We start from the raw sequence: 27,471 nt of genomic DNA, 5'->3' as shown, positions 1-27,471 counted from the left end.
TGTGTTTTCTTCACAAATAGTCGTATTTTGATGCTGGACGTAAAAATTCTTGGCTATGCAGAATGCTGTTTCTTCCCTTTCTGTTCTGGCATGTAGAAATGCTTTGCTTTTCATAATTTCTGGACATATAAAAACATTTGTATCAGTATTTATTAATCCCCGAAGCTCAGGACGACACACAGCACATCTCAGTGCGATGTAACAGCATTTTCGTTTGATCGTCCGCTGCTACATGTTTGCTCGACTGCCAGCGAAAATGCTCGATAAACTCGTATCAATCGATTTCATGCAAAATCTCATTAGATGGTGGCAAACTAAGATGCCTTTCATGCGTATGCTACTATCTAATGCTACAACCTCATCATTGCTACTAAAGGTTCTGCATCCCGAAGTCAGAAATAATATCATAATGTAAAGAAGAAAGTGAACTTTGGCTTATGCCAAACTAGCAGTTGCTTACAATAAAGACATTCAAGATTATAAAGTGCAAAACTAAATTATATTTTAATAATTAATAATATACTCTTAAATATTGGCCTTGGTAATTAATTTGACTAATATTTGATCCTTTTTTTTCTTTTTTCTTTTTTTAAATTACAGAAGTTGTCATTAGATCTTCCTTTTCGTTTAAAAAATAATGGATTGCACACGTTTCATTTTTTCATTTAGATTTTAATTCATTAATTTTATGTACATGTTATCATAAAATTTTATTATATACGTATATATTATGTCTGTTTATATCACTCTTCTCTTTAGATATTGGTTTCAGCCATTACAAATCTCATATCTATCATAATGATAACTGTAAGTATATCATCTACTCACATTTATTTCATAATCACTATGTTTCTTCAGCATATTGCATCCATTTTCATTTTTCCATATACTGTTAGTGGGGGAAAACGTACAATGACATGTCACCGTTTGGGAAAAGATGGTCTTTTTAAATATGTGTCTGCGTAGATTATTGATTCATAAAGCTTGTAGTCACCGAATATAGACACTAGCCGTTAATAAAGCCACTCGCTGGCAGCATTGGCACTGTTCAGTAATGAGAAAGACGAAACGGAAGAGACACGAACAAAAAAAGATCCGTGTGCGAATGAAATCATGAACTACAAACATTGAGTCTTTCCAAACTACACATATTTTTAAGACGTATAACTATTCCTGTATTATTAATTACACAAGAAGATCAATGCAAACCCACACTTTTATTACCATTATATTCTTCTCTCTATTATGTGTCATATTGCACGAACCCATCCGTTGCACAAACGTTTACCTGCGTGTAGTTCTAAATGGAGGACGTTTCCTCATACAGAACATCACAAGCTAATGTGTTGAAAGCTAAAATAAAGCCCAAACATCTGGTCTGCATTCTCTGCCAGTCGTGAAGTCTTTTTTTTTAGAGGCTGAAAGAGAGCATTCCCTCTGTGGTCAATTCTGGAATATTCCAGAAAAGTCATTTGTTCGGAAGAAATTCTAGAACATTCCAGAGGGTGCCGGTGCCGCAGTCATGCACAACCAACACTCTTAGGATCGGGGGGCTGTGAGAGCCCTTCCAGAGAAAAGATAAATCTAGATGAGTTGTTAGTCTTATGAGCGTTCGCAGCACGGGCCGACAGTGCTCTCCAGAGACAGCTGTGAGCAGTGGCGGATCAGCGGCGTCATCGTGGGGTCCACCATAGAAGAGGTGGGGAAAAGCTTGTACCAGCCAATCACCATGTTTGTCAAATCCAGCTCCTCCAATAGGATGCGGGCCACGCCCATGAAGCATTTACGATCCATCCGGCCGTAGTTTCCCCAAACGATGACCTGTTAATGAGAAATGGAAGTATTATGTTATCATAAGGAACAATGAAAAGTACTTTTGACAACAAGAAGAATTAACTGTTTAAATGTGTATATAACCCTTAGTTCATTTCAAAATTCTCAATTTTAGTTCATTACATTTAGTTAATTTCATTTTTCTGGGTGAATCTCAGAATGTAATAATAATAATAATATATAATAATATATATATATATATATATATATATATATATATATATATATATGTGTGTGTGTGTGTGTGCGTGTGTGTGTGTGTGTGTGTGTGTGTGTGTATAATCCTTCTAATTCATAAATTCATAAATAGTTAGTTCCATTTATCAAGATGAATCTAATTATATAGATTTTGATTATATATAATCCTAATCCATAAATTCAGAATTGTCATTTTAAATATATTATAGATCATAATGATTTTTTTTTCTAATTCTATTAATCTGGATAAAATTTGAAATGTATATATTCCTTTTAAATTCATAAATTCATAATTGTGTAAATTCATTTTGAATTTACCATAATTCTTCATAAGTTTTTTTTTTTTTTTTAAATTCCATTCGTCTGGATAAATAATTTAATTTGACCCTGGACCACAAAACCAGTCAGTTTCTTGAAACTACGATTTATACATCATCTGAAAGCTGAATAAATGAGCTTTCCATTGATGTCTGGTTTGTTAGGATAGGACAATATTTGGCCAAGACCTGACTATTTGAAAATGTTGTGTGCAAAAAAATCAAAATATTGAGAAAATTGCCTTGAAATGGATTCTTAGCTTTGCATATTACTAAGCAAAAATATGTTTTGATATATTTACAAGAGGAAATTTACAAAATATCTTCTAGTAACATAATCTTTATTTAATATCCTAATGATTTTTGGCCTAAAAGAAAAATCAATAATTTTGACCCATTCAGTCTATTTTTGGCTATTGCTACAGATATAGTTGTGCTACTTATGACTGGTTTTGTGGTCCAGGGTCACATATAATCCTTGTAATTAATAAATTCCTGATTCAAAATTTTGTATTCATCATAATTCATAAGCTTTTTTTCATGAACATTTTTGAAAAAGCTTCAAATCCAGCATAACTTCATTCAACGTGCATAATTCGTTTAAAATTCCAATTGTACATCATATTTTTTCTTAATTAAAGTAATATAAATTAAGTGTTTTGCACTACAGTTATGATAATTAGGGGGAAATGTGCTTTAAATAAAATATTACATTTACAAATTACAAATTTCTCTCTCTCTCCCTTTTTTTTAACGCAATATGACGTGTACATGCTTGACAGCTTTTGTGTGATTCATCCATCTTGCAGCACAAACTGAATAATTTGAATTTCCAAATATGATAATGAATGTGTGAAAATTTTGAAGAATAATTTAGCCTACTGTAGATCAATCTGAAAGTTCCCTGAGATTCATTACATAATAATGACGGATGTTTGGATGGAGGATGCTGTACATCAGTGAATAAACAGATGCAAATGATGTTTTTCCAACCACCCGATGTTCCTGAACATCCTGCAGTCTGTTCTAACCTTTATTGTTTGTTGTGACAGGCTTTCATAAATGTTGTCCTTAGAAAAATGTCTAATTCGGAGAGATATGAAAGGTTTCCCCCTATTCCTTCAGTGCTGCTAAAAATAAAGTGTTCACTGCTTTGCAGTTTCTCTGGCAGTTCTCTCTGCAGTGGAGCTAAATGATGGAGGGAATGCATAAGAAATGATAATTCACTGACATCACGTCACCTACAGGGAAATTACACCATATTGGAAAAGACGTGGGTAAACTATGCCGTAAATTACAGCCTATTTTCTTTGTCATTTAAATAACCAACCAGACAGATGCCTCTAAAGTGCTTGACACATTAATATTAAATGCATTAAGAAATTCAAGTATTCTAGGATTCATTTGCTGGTTTGATTCAGGTTTATAAGGCAAGCAACACTATTTCTATTCCTCATACTTGCTAAACATCACCTAACAATGCTAAATATTTAAGCACTTGGTGGACAATAAAACTGAAGTCCCTCTGATGCATCCTCTGGTGGAGTTTTGCACAAGTAACCCTGATTGTCTTCATTAAAGGTAAAAATCGAGTTTACCTGTACAACCTTTCCCTGCGGGCTCTCTGAAAAAACAAGGACTTGATTGTAAAGGGGATCTAACGATTTCCGGACAGACTTTGTCTTCTTCTTGGCAATGCAGATGCCATTTTCCAGAAGGTAGACTTTAATGTAGGCCGCTGAAAGGGAAGAAGGAAACAAAATACAAAATACAATAATTCAAACGGCATCCTTGAAATCCACAAGATATTGAAAGCCACTTTGAAGAGCCACTGAAGAGCCACTCTTTTCAGTTTTCTGACACACATGCTTGCTTTTGGATAATGAATGCTCAGATAAGAAAAAGTGAATAATCTTGTGAGAAACTTGTGTATTTGAAAACCAATCTATAAACATTTGCTGTCAGACTTGGCTCACCTGGAGGGCCCTTAGATCCGGGCTTCATGATGAGTCCTCGAGCCTGAATGATCTCCACCTCCAGCTGTCCGTTCCTCTCCATCAGACCAATCTCAACATCTCCTGCAGACATTAATATCCACGTTAACGAGCGTCAAGCGACACGTGGGCGAGTGACATTAGTTCTCCCTTTTTGAACAGCATTGTGTTGATCGTAGTTATTTTAATCTGTTGGTAATACAGTTCCCTTTGTTAACATTAGGTATACATTAGTTAAAATGAACTAATAATGAACAACTAACAAAAATGTATTTACTAAAAAAAAATTATTTTAAATGGCTAACCTTTCTGTCCATAAAAGAAAAGGACAAATTATAGCCTGTTCACTTGTACTACATGTGATGTAGAAGTGCACTCACCCATTGAAGTTGTAGCTAGTGTCTGTCTGCCCACAAATTGAGCGGGTCCCATCCCATCCAGAAAGTCACTAAACTGGGCATCTGATGCCAAACACATTCCACTGTAGTTCAGACTAAAGGGAAGAAAACAGCAAAGTGTTACTGTGGAAGTTAGCTCATTTTATTAATAATACACATCATTGAGTGCTGGAGTCTGTCTGCTGGATGGAACAAATGTTGAGAATGTTTTATGTACACATATATGTACATATATTTCATTGTTTTGGGTGCAGACAGCCTGAATTAAGCATGTGTGTGTGTGTGTGTGTGTGTGTGTGTGTGTGTGTGTGTGTGTGTGTGTGTGTGTGTGTGTGTGTGTGTGTGTGTGTGTGTGGTCTTGTTTTTGTGACATATCAGGACACAACTCTGTATAATGACATGGGTATGACACAGGTATTACAAGGAGAGGGTGACTTATGAGGACATAACCCGTGTCCCCATTTTTCAAAACGCTTATTTTTTTGAGAAAGTAAAAATGCCCTCAAAGTTTCCTGTGAGGGTTAGGGTTAAGTGTAGGGTTGGTGAAGGGCGCTAGAATATACAGTTTGTACAGTATAAGAACCATTACGCCTATGGGATGAACCCACTTTTCACAAAAACAAACGTGTGTGTGTGTGTGTGTGTGTGTGTGTTGCTTGTGATGGCTTTGAAGATTGACATCATATGAGCATGCATGACAGATATTATGACGGTTTCCTTCCCTCTGTGATGACTGAAGTGATAACGGCATGGCTCTGTGATGGGACGGGATCGATGGGCGGAAGGCACTTCTCTTTTACGTAATGAAGATAGACAGCCTATATGCCTGAAAGTGAAGCTCAGCTCTGATAGTGCCCAGCGCACACGCATATAATCACACTGCTTTCCTGCTCCTACATGCAGATTTGAGACACCAAAAATTCATCACTTCAGTGTACTGTATGTGTTTTCAGGAGATGAGCTGCATGCTCCGTGTCATATTCACCCTCATGACCTCTCAAACAGGAGGTCTGGCCTTCATCTAATAGCACAACAGTGACTGTCCACTTTTTCATCAGCCTTCTGGAATGATTTTTCAGATTAATTTTCTCCCACTAAAACATCTTCAAGAAAGAATTCTAAGCCTTAAACGACACCAACAAGATCTTAAAATTCCTAATTTATTATATTATAATAATTATAATATTTTATTATATTACAATAAAACAAAAATAGCCATGTACCTGTTTGTCTCACTTACGAAGCAATGCTACTTTATCAACCTCTTATTTTTCTTTTTATACATAATATCTTTTTTACTCTTTAGCTAGATCTTCTGAAGGAAACTGACTTAATTTTAGCTATCTACACAGGTGAACAATCCCTTATTGCAAATCATAGGTTTTCACTTTCACAGAAGGCAGCCGCTTGTGCTCGGATCAGATTAATTAGGTCTTTTGTTGTTGTTGTTGTTGTTGTAACGAGATCATTTTTAGATACAGAAACAGGTGGTGATGAAAGAAGTGTTTTCCTTTTGCAAGCAAAATAAAAAGGAGGCCAAAGAGGGCAAAAGGATGCGTGTTTGAGCAAACGTAACCACCCTGACATAAGGTGTTTTTACATTCTAGCTGTTTTGACCGACCAATGGCAGATGGCAAATTTCACATTTCTTCTTTATTAATATATATTTTTATATTGATTTTAAAAAGCTACCCATGGTGCTCTACATGACGGTTGTTCTCTTGCTCTCCTTGAGTCCTCCTTTAAAACCGTCTCTCCCCCCTTTCTCCATTCCCCTTCCTGTGTGTTTGTTCTCAATAATCCTCCACACTAATGTGTACGGATTCATAATTAATTTTCTTTCTGCGGTCTGACCTTGATTCTCTCCAGTGCCCCTCCACCCATTCCCGGCTCTGTCTCTTCCGCTTGCCATCTCCGCACAGGTTTATTTTTTAAATGCTTTTGGTAGGGTCCAGACAATCCTGATGCCTAATAGTCAGACCGAGCATCCCAAGAGATCCCATTTTCATCGCCGCCTTGTTCTTTTGTTCGTTTTTCACTCCATCCTGTCTCTTTGTCCCACGTCAATATCTAGTTCATCATTTAGTCTCTCGTCTAGTGTCTCTATCCGCTCGTCTCTCTGTTCTCCAAGGAACAGTCATCATTTACTCTCAAGATGTCACTCCAAAGCCTTTTGGAACACAAACGGAGAATCGTCCCACACAGTCCATATAACAACATTAGAATCAGAAAAGTGGACCATACAACTTATTTCCCAAATTTTTCAGTTAAAATATGAAGAAAATGATTTTACTTGATACGCAAAGCTGCATAAAATATTGTTTTCAGAGAACATATCTTTTTTTCATATGATTTGAATAGCAATGTTGAAAAGAATACTTAATATTTCATGCAGTGTTGCATATTTAGTAAATTTAGCTTTTTTTAATATACCTATACACTATTATACAGTATACACTACAGTATAATACTTTTATTCAGCAAGGGTGCATTAAAGTGAAAAAAATTACAGCAAAGTCATTTATAAATGTTAAAAAGGTTTATATTTCAAATAAGTGCTAAAATTTTTCATAGTAATCCTGAAAAAGGTATATTAAGCATTAAAAAGTTATTTTGAATTATAAAAATACCTCATAATAATAATAATAATACTGTTTTTATTGTATTTTTCATAAAAAAAATTAAGCCTTGAGATGTCTAGAAATGTTCGAACATTCTCACTGACCCGAAACGGTAAATGAGACAAATAAAGGCTAATTAAGAAATAAAAATAGAAAATATAGAAATAGAAATAAAGAAAATACACACACACACACACATATATATTATTATTATTTATATTTTTACCAAACTTTTTTTAAACCACAATTTTAACTAAAAAAGCTAAATGTGTGATGCCATTGTTGTCAAAATGTATTGCTGAATTAAAATTTGTTATTGAAACAAAATCTTGACATATTGTAGGTTCTGATTTTCCTATTCAAGTAGACAGGAGCAGTACTTGGATAAAAAAAATAGCTGCTGAAAGATGGCAGCCAAGCGAACTGATTTTGAAAACAACTTTCTCTCCATCTGTTCATCTCACAAAGTTATATCATATGGCTTCAGAAGACTAGGAAAAAGACACACAAGTCAGACTACTTTTAAGGTCTTTTGCAGTGTTTTGTTCATTATTTGGACCAAAATTTGACAGCTGTGGTCACAAGCTGTGTGCAATTTCTTCAAAACATCTCTGTTTGTGTCCCACAGAAGAATGACGGTTGGGTTTGGGTTTGAGGATGAGTAGATGATGACAGAATGTTCATTTTTCCTTTCCCCTCTTCCTCTCTCGATTGTGACATTTCATCATTTCTTTTGGCAAAACGGAGAGTCAATATTAGTCACTGGCCCCTGCGTGCACTGGCGTCAGCAGTAAACACACACGCATTACTACAAACGCTTCGGAGAGTGACAAATACACCTATCACCGCTCCACATATTACACACCACATTCTTGATGTCACTCGAATAAACATTTGTCTGTGTTATGTGTTAATCATGGCGTCTCAGTGCACTGCTCTCAATTGCTTTATATATCACTGTCTCCATGCTGTTCTTCTGGCGCTCTGGTATTCATTGCATGCAAACATTTTAACCAGATGCTCTGTTCCTGCATGCAAGTACAAGAGTTATTGTTTTCTGGAAAAAAGTGAAAGGTATGTGGGAAATGTATATGCATCTGAAATAGAGTGCAGACTTATTTTTAAATGACATGGAGACTGTGTTATTTTAGTATCAGTGAGATACTGTTATAGTTTTTAGCAATATTTTGTATTAGTGTTTATTTTTCTATTTACTTTTTAATTTTAGGTAAAATTTTAATTTGCTGTGTTTTTGTCTGTACAGTTTTTATTTAAATATATAATATAATTATATATTGAATGTATTTTTTTATGTTAGAATATCAAATTAAACTAAAGGAAAATAAAAGATGAAGCCTTGGCCACTAGTTGAAGTAAAATAAGTTTAAGGATTTTTTTTTTAATTTTTTTTTATTTGTATTTTATAAGTTGTTAATAACTATAATAACTATCATGAAGACAATCTGATATTCAATTATATTTATATCTCTCAGATTTTTATCCTTCCTATTTGAGAAATTATTGAATATCGATCTCAACATCTTCATTTTCTACAGAGGCCCCAAAAAGTATTTGGACACTTGCATGTAATGTATGAATTTCACTGAATATGAAATAGCATTTTAAATAAGGACAGAACATGCCTGGTATCATGCAAATCATTTCACAAAAATAAGTTTGTTAGGTTTTAAATAAAAATAAATAAATAAATAAATCAGCAGATATACTGTTTATAATTAAGTATTTGGACACTTTTTGGGGGGTGTCAAATGTCAAACCCGTGGTTATTTTTTTTGCTATAAGACACCTGTGTGAACTTGAGGGCATTCACTTTTGCACTCATATTTATGTCACTGCATTTCAGTTTCTGGCTGTTTAAAAAAATATATTTTATTCAGGACATTTAATATAATTATATTTTTGGTCCATGCACTATGAGCAGTTCTGCTTTTGGAGTTATAATTAGGGCATTAGATTGCTGCTTTCCGCTTTCTAGGGATATTTTGACAGGTCCATTACATAAATGTCAGTAATGTGACCTCTTTTGCTCTTCTTGCTCACCAAATAAGACTTTTTTTATTGACAAAAGTTGGAGCTGTGGAGGTCAGAGATGCAAAAAATTCAGATTTTTTTGTAAGAGTATCAGAGAAAGTGCATCAGATTCATTCTATTATTTAGCAAAATCACCTATAAAACCACTGTAAAGATGCTTGTATACCTGTACAACAATTGCAGCAAGATGATGCTTGCTGCTCACTTGTATTGTAAATGAACAATACTTGTAAATGTATTGATCTTTGTAAGATTTGCAATGTGTTTTGAGACAATATACTATACAGTACATTGAATTTAAATGTAAGATTTTGTAAGAGAAAACTGCAAAGAAATAATGTGCTGTAATATTTTAATAATTTGTACTTTATGTTTTAATAATTTTTGCAAGCCCCATTATTTTTTAATTTACACTTCATAATATTTTATAACTTTTCATATTATGTTTATTCCTAGTTTGTAATGGTTTAATAATGCTCCCTAATGCTTTGTAAAGTTTTGATATTTTTAAATGTTTTTAAATAGTTTTATAACTTTTTGGTACAGTTGTTTGATCTAGTAACATTTGAAGTATTTAAAGGCAAAAAAAAACACAAGGCAATTTACAAACAATATCTAATGGAAACAAATAAAATAAAGACTAGATATTGAATACATATTACAGAAAGAAGCAAAAAAAAAAAAAAGCCACCGCATTAAATCAGCCTCGCTTTATGACTTTCCATCACAGTTGTTTGTCAAAGCCCAGAATGACAGTGAGTGTTTATGTAAAATACATTTTACTCTGTTATGTATTCATGAGATGCATAAGATGCAATGTAATATGGTCAAATATCTTTAGCAGTGGTAGCCAAAACTGTAATCCCCATGCTCCATAAACTGCGCAGTAATCCCGCTGAATTGGGCTGGATTTTACTCCCATGATGGAGCTGCACAGGAAGAGCATCCAACTACATTACGTAAGGTTTGCGGGGAGTTTTTGTCTTGTTTGTGAATTTCTAATGGAGCGCTGGGTATTGGACAAAGCGTTTGAGGGGAAATTTATGCAGTATAGACTGCGGTTGAGCGTAACATTATAATTATGTAACCGAACATGTTGTTTTGAAGTGAATTACAGACACATTTCAGAAGTTTTTGTCATTAATGAGTGGTTCTTATTTTAATGGTTTTGTCTGAAAAATCTTCATGAATATATTTAAAGTTTACATTATCTCGCATCCTCATTTTGGTCTTTATTTTGAACCAAATATCTATTGTTCATATCATCATGTTTTGTATGAAATGTGTACTAGTGCAATCTTTCTTTAAAACAAATACCACTTGCTTTGATATTTTATTATCTAATGCAGTGGCATTCATGCATGTCCAAATAGTTTTGGGCCACAGTAAATGGTTGATAATTCATTAAGAAAGATAAAAATAGTTTAAATTGTACTTTAATTAAATTATTGTGCAGCTTGGCAACTAACTGAAATAAAATAATTTTCAATGTTTGTTTGTCTTTTTCTAATGCTTTTTCTGTGAATGGGAATGTTTTTTATGGTTTAAGTTTTAGATAATGATAATAGCCCTGGTTCAAGCAAGCCCAAACCAGCAAATATCCTCTCCATTTATGTATCCAAACTTGTGCAAAATGGTTTGGCACATTGGAATTAAAGCTAAACATCTTTTGTCCTCCACAGACCTAAACCAAGACTACATCACGCAAAACTCAAAACCTGTAGCTTTGATGTGACACTCCAGACAGTGTCCAGATCTGAAATGAGTTTACAGTACATCAACACAGAAGGTCTGAACTCTGGATTTCATTCAGAAATGGAGCCAGCACAGAAAAAGTTTATTACCGAGAAGAAGAGGGGTTCATATGGTTGGTTATGTAACTTATGGGAATATCTAAAAAAAAAAAAAAGAGAGAGAGAGAGAGAGAGAGAGAGAGAGAAAGAAAGAAAGAAAGAAAGAAAGAAAGAAAGAAAGAAAGAAAGAAAAAAAGATTGATTTGTCTGGATGAAACATGTAGTTGAATATATCCAAAGGCAGTGTACAGTGGTAGATTTCTAAAGCGATTTTCTCATCTCACCTGCACCTTTCCACAATGTAATATAACACTTTTCCTATATTTATCCCATCTAATGTATCACCCGATCAAGCTGATAACAAACAAAATAACAGACTCTATATTTGTTAGGCTTCTTCAGTTTGAGAGGAAGCAGCCAGTTTTGATTTTTGAAAGAAATGTAGTATTTTGAAAAGTACTGATTTATAATACTCACTTTCCCTCCGAGCCATAGCTGTTCATACTGTCCTCGATGGACTCGTGGCTCGCCTGCCGGACCGTACGGCTGGGCATCTCTACGGCCAGCCCTGTCTCTGTACTCCTCTGGATGCCCTTTAACCTGCGGCCCTCTGGGTCTGAAACAAAAAAAGATAACGTATGTTCCCCAAACCAACATTTAATTCATAAGAAGTTTGCTAAGTGGTTCTTACTGGAACTAAATCTCTTAGTCACTCTTCAGTATAATTTTGTGGGAACGTCCAGGAACGTCTAGTGCATAAAAATGGTGTATCATGATCACGTCTTCATAAGTCGCATGATATCATATATCATGTCTATAGCACAAACTGTGTGGGAAAGGTTATTCTGAAATATCCATGTTATTCTTATATTTCTGTCTGAGCAGCAAAGGCATTGGAAAAAGCAAGTTATATCAAATTCTCTCCATATCAGACTTCATATCAGCACTGGTTGTATAAAAAATAAATCCTTTGAAAAATATAATCTTCTTGTATAATTCAAGTATGTGGTGCCTTATTGAACTCAGAAGGCTTAGAGAACAGATTCACAAAGCCTGGACTTTTCCTAGTAAAGGTGAAGGGGATCAGCCGCAGACTGACCGCTTTACTAGCCCATGACCTCATGAATATATTTCTATTCAGAGAATTTGTTTCCGAGTCATTGCAAAGCTGAATGTCATCTCATAATTGTTTTGGTACTCATTTTTTTGCATGCACTTTATATAAGTCAACAACATGTCCACAACCCTTTCTAAGAGGAATATATATATATACTGTATTTACCACCGTTCAAATGTTTGGGGTCGATAAGATTTTTCAAATGTTTTTGAAAAAAGTCTCTATGCTCACCAAGGCAGCAGTTATTTAATAAAAATACAGTAAAAATAATATAGTGAAGTATTCTTGCAATTTAAAATAGCTGCTTTCTATTTGAATATATTCTAAAAATTAATTTATTCCTATAATGAAAAGCTGAATTTTAAGCATTATCACTCCAGTCTTCAGAGTCACATGATCGTCAGAAATCATTCTAATATGCTGATTTGCTGCTCAAGAAACATGTATAATTATTATCAGTCTTGTGGAAACTGTGATAAAAACAAAATCAAAATTTTTGATGAATAGAAAGTTTAGAAAACAGTATTTATTTGAAATAGAAACATTTTATAACAACATAAATGTCACTTTGGATCAATTGAATGTTTCCTTGCTGGCTAAACATATTAATTTCTTTCAGAAATAAAAATAAAATCTTACTGACTCCAAACTTTGTAATTATAGTATATCATTTTTAAATCAAAATTACTATTAATATTTTTCAGTCACCACTGATTTCATGTTGTTGTTTTTTTTTTTTTTTTCATTTATCATCAAATTATTTATATTCTCCAATGACTAATTAATGCATATTTTAATTTCAAATTCAGGGTTTTAAAATATATATATATATATGTATATATATATATATATATATATATATATATATATATATATATATATATATATATATATATATATATATATATATATATATATATATATATATATATATATATATATAATGCAGTGGTTTTTTTTAAATAATGCAATAGCAAGTGAGATTGATAAAAAAATTGTTATTTCTGAAAACTGCATGTTATCCGCTGAAATGCGTTTGATCCACACTCTCTGCAGTGATGGGAAAGCAGCCATTTTCACAGCTTTCTCCTGGCCATGAAGCACATGACCTAGTTAGGCCATTCCTAAAAATACATTCCACTTTTGTCTGTTCCGGCATTTCTGGTGCACTCGGCACATGCTAACTAGCATGTCAGTGTAACCTTCCAAAACAGAACATCATGTATCAGGAAATGCACTAGAAATGCCAGGGTTGCTATGGGAGACAAGAGCACTGTGCTTCACTGCATCTTTCTCTCTTTAGCCTTTTTATGTTCGGGGAACATGCCTGAAAAAGTGATTTTACCTTTTCATAAAAACAACACACACACACACACAAACAGCCAAATCCCAGCAAAACTTGATTTTTATATGTGCAGCTCCAGAGTGTTGGCACGTTCTGATTGGTTGTTGACATGCTGCTGTGTGGTTTCTTGGGAGTTGTTTAGTGGTTTCAAATGAGTTATGAGCAGTGGTATACAAAGTATTTTTACTAGCCTACTTAAGTACATTTATTAGCTAAGTATCTGTATTTTATCAGAATATTTTTATTTTGAGAAACTTTTACTTCACTAGATTTCTTAAAACATTTCGTACCTCGCTATTTTGAACTGGAGAAATCACCACCCGCTCTGAGACGCGATATCGGTGCCTGATTCATGAACGAGCCGCTTCTTTTCAGTGAACCTGTTAAATCGGTTTGCAAATCACACTGAATGATTCATTTGCAAACTGGACTGAGCGGATTGCAGCCGTTCTCGAGTCAACAACTCACTGTTTCAAATGATTCAGTCAGAGCGAGACACTAGTAAACAATTCAGTGGATTCACAAGTCTGACTCAAAATAAGCAAACAACGGGTAAAGGCTAAAGGGATAGAGCTGCATCTACTGGGCATGCGCACATCAAAATAGCATCATTTTTGTCACGCTGTATTTTTGCATTATTGTAAGGAGTGAGTTTAGGATTGGGAAGGTGTAGATGTTAATAAAACACAATCTAATAGGTAAAACATTTAATTTATTGTCGGTTTTTCTGGCCATAGCTGTACCCCTTCTAGCCACAACCCCAAAAATGAGAGATCTTCAGAGCTTGGGTGCATGTGTGATTGATGGTGTGAAAAATAAGTATCTATATGAAAATCATGAAAGTCATTTGTTTGGGAACTAAATCTGTTGTGAAATGGCAAGCTGTTTAAGCGTACTGTAAGAAGTGTTTAACGTTTTTTGGTAAATATTTACTATAATATTTAATTATAGTTCCTGCATCTTCCCCATTGTCAAAGCAGTATGTTTGCATAGAGTTCTTCTTAAAATGTTATACATTTTGACCTTTATATTGTTTCTGAACACACATTTAGTTTTGTGTGTGTATGAAAAGCCTCCAGATATTCTGATCATTAGTTTTTTGTAGCCTAAATTATATAATTGAATATAAAAGTATACAAGTTATAATTACTAAATAAACATTCACCGATCAGTACTTTTACTTTTAATACTGAAGTGTTTAAAAAAACGTGTTTTTTAAAAAAAAAAGTGTTTAAAAAAAGTTTTTTAAAGCTGGTTACTTACAGAGTAGTCTACTTACTTGATGCTTTTGCTGGAGTAGGCTAATATTTTCTTGGTATATCTGTATATCTGTATCTGTATCTGTACTTCTACTCAAATAATTGATACTTTGTCCACCACAAGTTAGGAGTGGTTGCTAGGGATTTTTATTTTTAGTACTTAAAATAAGTATGAGCAGTGATTTTTCACTATAAATACTTCATTTAGACATTAATTATGTCTTATGTAAGTGTTATGTTTCCGTTCCCTGGACATCTCACTGGTGTTTTCTGTTCTGTGAAGTATTGTGCAACCACAAGGTCTCAGCGACTGGATCCCCTGACAACAGATAAAGTATCTCAATTTATAAGAATGACCAACACTCATTAATCAAAGTGACATTCATGAATATACAACGAACAAGAAAGAAATAAGAGGCTTTTCTAATAAGCCCGTTTAGTTGCTATCTCATCTTGCTTGTGGTTTATGACCTATGCTTGTCACTTATCAGAGCATCCAAATTTATTTTCTACTAGTTTGAATACAAGAACAAAGAGGCTTATAGAAAAACCTATTATGAGACTAAAGACGAAATCTTCAATAAAAGCCTATTGTTAAAGAGTGATATGCTAATTTAAATGCAAATATAGGTGCATCATTCACTTAATTAATTGGATCATCCATAAATTCATTTTTTTTTTTGTCATTTACTATCTGTCATGTTGTTCTAAACCTATTTTATTTGATTTTATTTAACAATAGAAGAAATTATTTTCCATCAAGAGCTTTCAAGCTCCAAAACAGAAAAAAAGTATTATTTATGGGCTACTTTTATGTCCTTTTTTGAGCTTAAAGGAGTAAAAAAAAAAAAGCACCAAGAACATTTTCTTTTGTGTTTCAGCTGAAGTGACCGACATATTTTCAGCTTTTGTGTGACCAGTGTCTTTAAGAGCATCTTGATTTGCTGTGTCTCTACCCAAGTCCCAGGTTAACAGGAACAGCATGCTCTTAAGTTCGGTCTGATTTAAACATAGCTTGCTGAAGATCATTAGGCCAGACATTAATTGTGGTCTAAATGAGCATGTCAGTTTTCTGGTTTGTCCATGCTATCAATCATGCCATTACCTCTCATTACCCCAGCCTGCCTTAATTACCTATTAAAATATATATATATATATTTGTATTTTTTATAACCTGGACATGTTTTTATCCTGTAAAGTTCACATTTTGAGGTTTATAGCTCAATTCAAATCGCAGCGGAAAAATAGGCTCAATGTTCTTCAAAATACTTATAAAGCATTTTTATTATGTTATTTAGTTTTATTTAATAATAACCTAGATATGTAAGCGTTGCTTTTGGATGCTCATTTCCCTCTCTGTTCCACATATGAATGTGTTAAAATCCTTTAATAAGCCTAAAATACTGAAGTGTTTAGCATGTGCTGGTTGTTGGATGAGAGCCCATCTGTTTAATCACAGTGGAGGATCTGATCATACACAGATGCGTCCTTCTCAGCCAAAAATCATGCCAAATATTTACTCAAATACTGCCCTAATTCAGCTCCGATGATTTGCCTACAGGCTAAATGAGACGTGAGCTTCAGGAGACGGAGAACCGAGCTTTGATCCGAGCTATAAATGGATGCAAGGGGGGAAAATGACCTCAGAAGGTCATTTATCAGAAGCAAATATATGAGAGTTATATTAATATACCTGAGATATTTCTGGGATTTTATGAGTTTGATTTTTCATACTGGAGCTTCAGTAGCTGCAGACCAGAAACAAGAATCTGTTCATGTGCGTTATAATCTGAGTTATTTTTTTATTTATTGTTGTTCATTTAAATATATCTATAGTAAACTAATTTATATATTTTCCTCATTTGATTAGCAGTGAACTGACAATTTTGTGTAAATTCAGAATGGATCCTCTGCAGTAAATGGGTGCCGTCAGAATAAGAGTCCAAACAGCAGATAAAAACATCTAATTCACAGTAATTCACACCACTCCAGTCCATCAATTAACATCTTCTGAAGCAAAAAGCTGTGTTTTTGTAAGAAATGAGTCCATCATTAAGACGTTTTACCTCTGGCTAAAATCCAAGTTACGTAATATTGCCTTCTCCAGTGAAAATGTCATCTGGTCTGAATCAGGAGAGAAATATGTACAGCTGAAGCTCTGTTTACAAGCCAAAACAGTTCTAAACAAATATGTTGGTGGATTTTAGATCTAGACTCACTGCAAAAGCAATGGTTTAAAGTTTAAAATGTCTTAGTGATGGATTTGTTTCTTGCAAACATGCAGCTTTTGGCTTCTTAAAACGTTAAGATGATGGACTGGAGTGATGTGGATTACTTGTGGATTATTGTGATGTTTTTATCAGCTGTTTGAACTCTCATTCTGACGGCACCCATTCACTGCAGACTGCCTCGGAACCTTCCATCTGAATATATTAAAACGTGTAAAAGTTTCTGGAGATGTATGAATTTTAGATTAAGAGATAAGAGTGCATATATCATACCATCCATTACTTAAATGAAACTCTATATAAAACAGTACTATGCAACCACTCTGCCTAAAATAAGACATATCCATTTCCAATCAATTACAAACCATTTTTCTTTATAATATTGTGCACTGAAAAATCGTTTACAAGACAGGGAATGCAAAAAGTACATTTTGATTTCATGTTCACTGTTTATTTGATCAAATATACAGTAAAAACAGTAATAATGTGAAATATTATTAGTTTAAAATGACTATTTTCTACTGAAATATATTTTAAAATGTAATTTATTCCTGTGATGTTTCAGCATCATTACTCCAGTCTTCAGTGTCACATGATCCTTCAGCAATCATTCTAATAAGCTGATTTCATGCTCAAAAAAGAAAGAAAAAATCTTATCAAAGGTAAGATTTTTTCATAATTCTTTGATAAATAGAAAGTTAAAAACATTATTTATTTGAAATAGAAATCTAGTGAACACAATGTCTTTAATGTCACTTCTGATCAACCTAATTTGTCCTTGCTAAATAAAAGTATGAATTTCTTAATAATAGTAATAAAAAACTGATGAACATTTTGATTGGTTTTATTAGTATCTGTTGCATATTTGGCATGTGTTTTTTAGTTGTTGCACTTCTTTAGTATTTATTATTTGGCAGAACGATAAATAAAACCACCATGACAATAAAATACTTTTAAAATAATATAAGAGTAGAGATGAGAGGTAAACAAGATCAGAAATGAACACACAAGCCGGACTCCAACTCATATTTCTTGCATGTTCACCAAAGCTCCGAATTAATTTCCTTTCAGGACAATGTGTCCATTCAAAATGTGGGCCACCGGATGTTGTTTGAAATACTTCAGTCATAACGTGTAGGCGGCAGTAATTGTGTGAAGCTTCAAACAGTCTCGTTCTGCAGATCTGCTCTGAGTGGCTTATATAAATGCTATAAAACAGATGAACCACGCTGTGATTTACTACACAAGTCAACTGCTACTCAAACTGATGTGCTCGCTGAATGCTTCTGCCATGCAGCATATTAAAAACAAATGCAAGTTTGGTTAGGATTTTCAATTATGGTCTTCATTTGTTTCAATGGGTGATTAGTATTATAATAGTGCACACCTGTTATATAATTATTCCATCATTATGCAATTTTCATGGTAATATTATATACTGACTCTTCAATTTAACTACACAAGTGAATAAATTAATTATGAAAGTTCAAATTTATTGGAAGTAATCCCTGCTCTAGGTAATGTGATTATTTTGTTCCAGTGATGAATGACGATGAATCTCATGAAAAACTGTCAAGAACTGGGTCATATTTCACCCCAAACTTTAAAAAAAAATTATATGTAATGTTTTATGTTATATTTTATATCTTATATTATTTGTTTTAAATAATTTTTAAACATTTCAGTTATATTTTGCATAAAGAAGAAAATTAAGCCTAAAAATACTGTATTGCAATAATATGCTTTTAATTGTATTTATTGTTCAGAATAGTTAAAACATCAAGAAAGTAGTGACAATGCACTGTAAAAATTTTTTTTAATTTTTTTTAAATTGTACAAAAAACTTATTTTCAAACTTAAAAATAAAAATTATAATTGATGTTTTATATTATATGTCTATTACATTATACTTTATTTACAATTATATAAAAAAATTAGTTATATTTTGCATAAAGTTTTAGATTAACATTTTAATTACATTTATTATACAGAATAGTTAAAAAATAATGTCACAATGTAAAAAAGAAAATATACAATTTTCAATGTTGTAAATAATTTTTTGTTTGTTTGTTTTTGTTGTTTTACAAGAAAACACTATTTCAGTCTACTTTGAAATTTCAAACTTCATTTCAAACTTAAAATAAAAAATAAAATATAAGGTTTGTTTTATATTTGTATTACATGATATTGTATTTAAAATTATATTTAAAAATAATTGGTTATATTCTGCATTAAGGTAATTATGTCTAAAATACTGTATTACAGTACTGAAATTCAATTTATATTTATTTTTCAGAATAATAGTTACAATTTTAATAAAATAATGTCACAATGCAAAAAAAATAACCTTAATACACTTTCTATTACACATTATATTACAAAAAAGTAAAAAATGTTTCTAAACCTTTGTGTTTGTGTGTTGGGAGGGGGTGGTTAGGGGGTTCATTGTTTCTCATATTTTTTACTTTTTATTTTAGGGTGAAATGTGGCCTGGACCTGATTTTTACAACCCATAATGATTACTGATGGTCAAAATAAAAGACCAGGACATTATTTTCACTTCCAGACTGTAGTAAAGGACATGACAGCAGGTACATCTGAGCATTTGTGCACAGCCATCTGTTCTTGCTCACGCACGTCATTGTATCACTGTGCTCCCCGACTGCATATGCCAACACAAAGCTGGCAGACCAAATGCACCTGCACACTACACTAGCAGAGGTCACGCTGGGACTGAAAAGAGAGATCAATCAGTGCTGCATTTGCCAGGCTTGTGTGCGCATTAATCTGAGGCACAAGGCACTTAAAAAAAGAAAAAAAAATAACTTTTACATTGCGATAAAATCACAATTCATCGTCAGTAGAAAAAAGTGCCTTTTTCACGTTCTTAAAATTCAATAAATTTACCTGAAAATACATACTTTCTTATGTTTTCAGAGAATGAAGCGTATGTATGTGCATTTGGCCTGCATTTGCAGATTTATTTGTTCGATTTAAAGCTGAAATGTGTAGAAATGTGTAGAAACAACACACTTTACCTTTAAACATAAACCTCACTCAACCTCAAAGGTATTATTATCTTATATCCTATTTTTTCTTTCTTCTATATTTTCTAACAGCCATTTTGTGTACAATCTTAAAATGTCATCCCTGTTTTATATTAAAAACTGAAATTGAAACTTGATAAAATGTCAGTATTAAATAGGCTACTCTTTCTACAATAAAAAAATTAAAATAAAAATTACTCAGAAATTGCTAGTAAATTTACAAATTTATGTAAAGATACTTATATATATATATGTAACTATAGGGCCATCATTTGGGCGATGCATCTGGGTGGGTCGCACCGGGCCCTGCAGCGAACACAAACCCTCCCCCCAGCAGAGGGGGACCCCAAATACCACCAACCACCCTACGACCCTCCCCGGAACATGATCGCAAATGAACCGAGGGAACCACGCGCCTCTTATCAGCTAAAGATGGCCCTGAGTGTTACTGAACATATTAACATGTAGGTTCAGTATTAGAACAAAACACTTTATATCTTAGAGATGCTTCTAACAGGAACAATGAATGATGATTATATGGTGGGTCGATGATGGATCGGTGTGAAACAGGGAATTTCATTATCTGATTGGACAGACTGTTGTCTTCACATTGGCATCATGTGATAGATTTCTCACCCTGGCAGACTTTTTCTCTTTTCCACTTGGGAAAAAAAATGACAGATTGCTTTCTCACCTGTGCGTGATGGCTGGGAATCGAACAGCACTTCAGCGGCCATCGATTCAGGATCAGTACACAGACACAGAGCAGCTTGTGTGGGCCGATGAGAACTGACCACCGCACACTTATCACACTGACATTTTCTACATAATTGAACTTGTGCAATGGAAACAGATATGCAATCTCTACGAAAAAAGAACATAACATTTGATTTTGATTTAGATCGTCTTTTATGATATGACTTCATTACCATGCCTATTTGAATGAGTCCCGGTTGACTCTGATGATATAGTTGAAAACATCTAACTTTTAATCTTGACAATCTAACTCTGATATTAAAGTGTTCAGGGTAGTTTGTAGTGCTTAACTATAAGTTGTTGCTTACTGCTACTAAGTCTCTGTGATTTTCACAGTTCAAAACAAGTGTTTTGGAAAATTGTCAGAAAATAATTTGAATGCTAGTAACAAGCTGTGTAATTTTTAGTAAATGTTTTCTGTCGGTTTTGGCCTAAAATGCATAGTGCAAAAGAGTTTAAATGTGTAAGTCATTCTTGAAGTTAGCATGCATTTGATTTTTTATTATTATTGCTTTTTTTTGCCTGTTTATTTATTTATTTATTTTTTGGATAATATGTTTTGCTTTCTAATTTAAAACAAATTTTAATGTGAAATAAAATAAGTAAATTTAAGGCACAGGTGTAGCAACGCTTTGCTTGAAATAACACTTCAAAAAGTTTTTGAGTTGTTTGAGTATTTGTTGTGAATTTGTAAATTCTGTAATTTCCAAAATGCCCACACATATAACATTTGTTCTGTCATAAAAACATTTTTTTAGCTAATTTGAATTTTGTTTTATAACAAAGATCCGAATCAAATTCATATAGTCAATTTATCACTGATTTTGTCTTTGTTTCTAAAGTTGATACTTCCGAATGAACCATATTTTGTTATTTAAACAAGAAATTCAGTGAATAATCAGGGCTGTCATTTGATTAAAAAAATTTTTTATTGTATTAATTGCATGGCATGCCAGTAAATTGTACGGAGCCCTAAACATGGCATGCAGGAAAAAAATTGTAGGCTAAATCGTGTGCATGATTTACTATATAGGTCCCTCAATTTATAAATTGTGTGCAGGATTTACTAATTAGTTTCCTTGATTTGCTAAATCGTGCACATGATTTATAAATTGAGAGAACAAAATTAGTAAATTGTGCACACAATTTAGAAAATCGAGGGAATGAAATAGTAATCATGCACACAATTTATTTATTTTTTTCTTGCATGCCATGTGCGGGGTTCCGCTTAATTGGTATACAATCAAGCAATCTGTTTTATTTATTTATTTATTTTTATTTTTATTTTTTTTTTACATTTCTAAGTATTATCTTGATATTCACTCTCACACCAAATCTGTCACACACACACACACACACACACACATACACACACACACAAAAACCGGTACACATTATCTGATTGTGAAATCATAATACATAATTGTAATTAAGTGATTTTATATATCACTACGTTGATTCCCAGTATATCTCAAAAATGTACCAACCTACTAATTAAGCCAAATGTATTTTTTATATAAGAGCGGAACGTGTGAAAGGTGACAAAGATTCTTCAGAACAGTTTTTTCTCTGACCCTGATTTTAAAACATAAATATAATCACGCATCATCCTTCAGCAGCTTTTTAAAACCCAAGCTATAAACACATGCTGATAATCAGTGTCAGCATTAAATCTCTGATGCACACGGACACACACGCCTTCGTGGACACGGATGCTATGAGTATCAATCATCCTGACCTCCTTCTAAATTTTCCTCTGTCCATGATTCACTACGCTCTTATGCAACACAGAATGTGCGCCTGCCGCCATATGACATCTCACTGATGCCGTGTGTGTGTTTGTTTGTGAGTTATTTTGAGCAGCAGCATCAATGCAGGACCTGTCAGAGTAGGTGGGTTAATAAGCCTCGAGACTTCAGAGCGTTCGCTTTTCTTCGGCAGAGATTTGTTCCTGCGCCGGTGGAGGGGGGAGCCAAGACATGTTGTGCTTTGGGATTCTTAATACACATTGCATCAAACAGCGCTAACAGAAAACAGGATATGAAAGATGAAGTCTGAATGTGCCAAGACAAGCGGTGGGAGGCAACGTTGGGTCTGATGCGTGTCGCAAAGGCTTCGGGCCCTTTGTGTCAACATGGCTGGGGAGCGAGCATGTTATATAGGTGTTGAACCCTGTTGTGTGGCTGTTAGATTAAATCTTAACAGAATGAAGGCAAAAGCTATGGGTGAAAGCAGTCTGAACAGAGAAACTTCCACTCTGTTGGTAAAGCTTAAGAGGACACTAATCAAAAAGATTAGATGCAAAATAAACGTGCTGGATCAAGTCGTTTCTCAATTACTTCTGAGATCTCACAGCACTCATATTTGTATTTAAACTAGGAAAAGCCCCGAAAATGTCTATATAGCTTATATTTTGTGTTTTTCTCACTGTAAATATACATGATAACTTGCAATCAATACTATTCCGGAGTCCTGACTGATTTAACCCATAAAATGTAATATGTTGGTACAAATTAATGTATTTAGATTGATTTGACTTGACTAGATTTGATTTAACTTTTCAATTTTACTGCATTTAGTTGCCTTGTACCTTACATGTGCAATAACAATAAAGTTGAATCTAATATAATCTAATCAATGCATTCAAAAATATAGCTAAAAATCTTTTTTTGCTTATGCAGATTTACATCATTTCTTTAAGATGAGCGAAGTTTGACGCCATTTCCTAACGGGATGGGATGCAACAAGTTTCCACCAAGGTTTTCTGACCTCAATGAAAGCAGAAAGGCTGCGAAATGACAACATGAAGTCCAGAAACTGTAGGGTAACCATTTGCCACTTTTTGACTCAAAAGCGCCACCTATGTGCCTTGTATTGAACTGCATTTAATAGTGGTCTATTATTTTATTAACATTGAAGAGAATTCCAATAAAATAGAATACTACAAAAATCAACAATTTAAATACAAGAAAGCCTAGAGAGTTTTAATAGAAAATTAGATTTCTTTAAATTAATAAATAATAATTAACTAAATTAAATAAATATTTTTATAAATACAAAAGAATAACAATACATTTCATATCACATTTTGGCTTTCTGTAAAATCAAATAATATCTGTGTTGTGTTGCACCTGGTTCGGACATGTGTTAGTCTGGATAGATCATGTTTGAACAAAGATGAGAACACAGCTGTCTAGTTAGAAAGTGAATTGTAACCATTAATGACTCATAATTTAACAGATCTATTAGCCTGCAGTTGCAGGTGAATTCAGATGTGCATATAACACAACCAAAGGACGTTCACATTCAGCACTTCTCTTCTGAAATTGACTGACAAAGATATCATTAACTCCCCTCGTTCTTCTGATTAATGGATCCATCCGAAAAGCATTAATATCATGCGGGAGTTCATTTCTTTTCCACAAGATAATTTCACTTCTATATTTGTGGTCAGAAATGTCCCGGGGTTTGAGCAGTGAGTAATGGGTCTTATTACGAAATCACTGGCGAGTTCATTTATTACTGCATTTGTTCAGCATTTTCCCCTTCTTTTGTAGACAACCTTGTTCTTTATCTACGTTCATAAACAACAGGTTTAAATGGCTTCAAACCATCCCAAATATTATGCCAAATATCAAAACCCAGAAAGCAAACTGTAATTTGCACTGTAATATATTACTGTTTGGAGTCTTATTTGCTATTCAATCATTTACAGTCATCTGACAGTCAGCGATAGGTGTTAAACTAAAGCACTTGCAATGTGTTTGTTTGTGTTCCAGTAATTAGCATATTCATTAGTGCGATTTGCATTGATTAAGTTGATTTATGCAAGTATGTATCAGCATAAAAAGAAGATGTGGTGAGCTGATTAGTTAAATGACAGGCCTGAAAACCTGTCTTAAAACCAATAGTGTACACTATAAAGTCAAACACAACACAGCACCACAGGCCATGCACAGTACAGCGTATAATGTGATGGATGCCCACATTCTTAATTATCAAGCAATAGTGCATTATCATGCAGATATATGCAGACTAGAGTGAAAATTGAAAATTGAACATGTATATGAGGAACAGCACATGCTACTGTAAGGTAAACCAGAAAGTGCTCTAAGTGTGCATGGTTTTGGTTATGAGTGTGTGATGCACACGTTGAACGAAGATGATCACCAGCACATTCTTTTCCTCTCAATACTAGTCTCTCTCCTGCAGAGAAGTCTGTAATCAGGCCAAGGGTAGAAAGAGAGAGAGTGTGTGAGAGCGTGGGTGGGTGTGTGGATGTCTCGGATAGACGTGGCTATGTAAAAGGTTTTTTGGGTGATTGGACGGGAAAAAAAGGGAAACGAGGGCAATCAAGAAAGGAAGAGAGCACACAGGGACAGAGAGAGAGAGAGATTTATAGCATGCCTAGACTAAAAGCACTTGGGAAATTATGCAAAATTGCAGTTCAAAAACACTGCGTACCGAGCAGTCAGAATATTTCTAATGAGCACTAAATTAACGCCATGATGTCTGTTGATGGATTTGAGACAGTCATTAACCTGCAATCAGACGTTGTTTGAAATGAGCCTAAGCCGTACCTGGAGAAAATCACAGCTATATTAGCATTTGAGTGTCAACGCTGTGATTAAATGCCTTCATTAATAAAAACGCCTGTCTGATTAGAATGCCGGCTGAAGGAAGTATTTTGTGAGTGCATATGCACATATTCATCATAAAGATCAATTGTTTTATCATTTCAAATTGCAGATATGGATCTCAAGTGAGCAAGTACACAATTTTCTTCATTGCATATCAAAATGAACAGTATGGCATGGCTTTAACATCCAAACCATGCACGTTGCACTAATAGTTTGGGAGCTTGCAAAAATTCAAAGACTAGGAAAAGAACTGAGCATCAATTTTGCACCAAATAATTGCTGAAATAATGATCCAAATGAGTCCCAAACCCATAGGATAACCATTATTATCTGTGATATCTGAATGAAAGCAAACTTGCATATTCCCTGGAGTAACCTGCAGTGTTTTGCTTTTAGAGATAGTTAATTCTGTCTTCATTTACTCAACTTCATGTTATTTCAAAAGAGTTGCAATTCTTAAAAAATAGCTTATTTTAAGTCATTCAGATTTGAAATGACATGAGGGTGAGGAAATGATGACGGCATTTTCATTTTGGGGTCAACTATTGAATCTCATGGCAATTTGTAACTACTTTCCATTTTGGAAAATTTGTGGCAAATTTGTTTGTTTTCATAAGATCTGTGTGCACCCCACTGATGGTTATGTTTAGGGATTGACACTTACTTTATTTTCCTGAAAACTGTTGCTGCATCTCTTTTCAAATCCTGCGCCCTCCGCAGGTCACACTTATATGTCATTAAAGCTGCAACATTTCAGAAAAGTAACCAATAAATTCTTACCAAAGTAAGAAAGAAATTACAATAATTAAGGTGTCACAAGAAATAACAGTTGAATGACACATCTTAATCTTTGAATGTTGCCAACACGCAACCTCTGGAGGGCACAGCCTATGAAATGAGATACAGCTTGTATGTTTCTGTACAAATCACATTGTACATATCTAAAAAAATTCATTTTTATCTTTTCGAACTATCCATTTGAGGACACACTGGTGAAAACTCACATATGTCTTGTGGGATTTGAACCCATAACCTTCCAGCTCAGATCCTGACCCACAAAGCCACATCTCAAATCTCAAAATCTCAACCCTAAGCCTTACTTCTACTCTAGCTTCCAGGTGTCACAGTTTGTCCGTTAACCCACATCATTGGACACACATATACATCCACTCACCGCCATCGTCCTCATCGAAGGAATTCATGCAGGGGAAGTAGATGGCCAGGGCCTCAAAGGACGCAGACAAGCTGATGCGACTCTGTGAGCGCTCCATGTAAAGGCCCGGCGTAGGTGCCGGCGTTGTGTCCACCGGCTTGGGCAGGCGCGCCTGGGCATTCTTCACGCGGAGCACGGCACGTGGCGTCTTGGCTAACTTTCACCGGCCCCTTCGCCAGCCCCGTACAAGATAGAAAAACAAATGCCAAAGCACCCTCGTAAGTCCCTGTGGACCTGGTTTGGGTTCAAGAATCCTGTCCAGATGTGATGTCCAGAGTTCTTGCTGTCTCTAAAGTCCTTATTTTGTTTTGTTTCTGTCCAGATCTAGAGGACAGAGAATTAGGATGGATGGAGTCTCATCTCAGAGGCTGATGTCTCAGAGCTGTGCTGGATCTGCTTGAGAGAACATGATCTATAGCTTTTCCCTGTCCAGCTGATCCCTCACCGGGCTGTGCAGTGGATGGACGGGTGGAGTATACTGCCGTTTGTCTGTGTGTGTGTGTGAGAGAGAGAGAAAAGAGAAGAAATGGAGAGAGAGAAGGAGAGATGGGACTGTAGAGACAGACAGTGAGAGAGAGAGAGAGAGACAGACAGGGAGAAAAGGTTCTTACTATTCTAGCAGTCTGAGGCTGATTCACTTCATTCAGCGCTGAGCTCTTT

General features: G+C 34.3%; 1 protein-coding gene across 1 annotated transcript; it reads right to left on the bottom strand.

The window, feature by feature from the left end:
- Positions 1–1,426: 1,426 nt before the first annotated feature.
- On the bottom strand, positions 1,427–27,471 carry LOC132160786 (regulating synaptic membrane exocytosis protein 4-like). Its single transcript, XM_059570475.1, has 6 exons — positions 26,773–27,471; positions 11,684–11,822; positions 4,723–4,835; positions 4,325–4,426; positions 3,947–4,086; positions 1,427–1,821 (listed from the first exon to the last, which is right to left on the bottom strand). Exons 1-6 carry the CDS (start codon positions 26,867–26,869, stop codon positions 1,603–1,605), a joined length of 810 nt encoding a protein of 269 aa, XP_059426458.1. The 5' UTR covers positions 26,870–27,471; the 3' UTR covers positions 1,427–1,602.

The sequence above is a fragment of the Carassius carassius genome, chromosome 17 (assembly GCF_963082965.1).
Source record: "Carassius carassius chromosome 17, fCarCar2.1, whole genome shotgun sequence".
Taxonomy (NCBI): Eukaryota; Metazoa; Chordata; class Actinopteri; order Cypriniformes; family Cyprinidae; genus Carassius; species Carassius carassius.
This window is presented reverse-complemented; position numbering and strand designations above follow the sequence as displayed.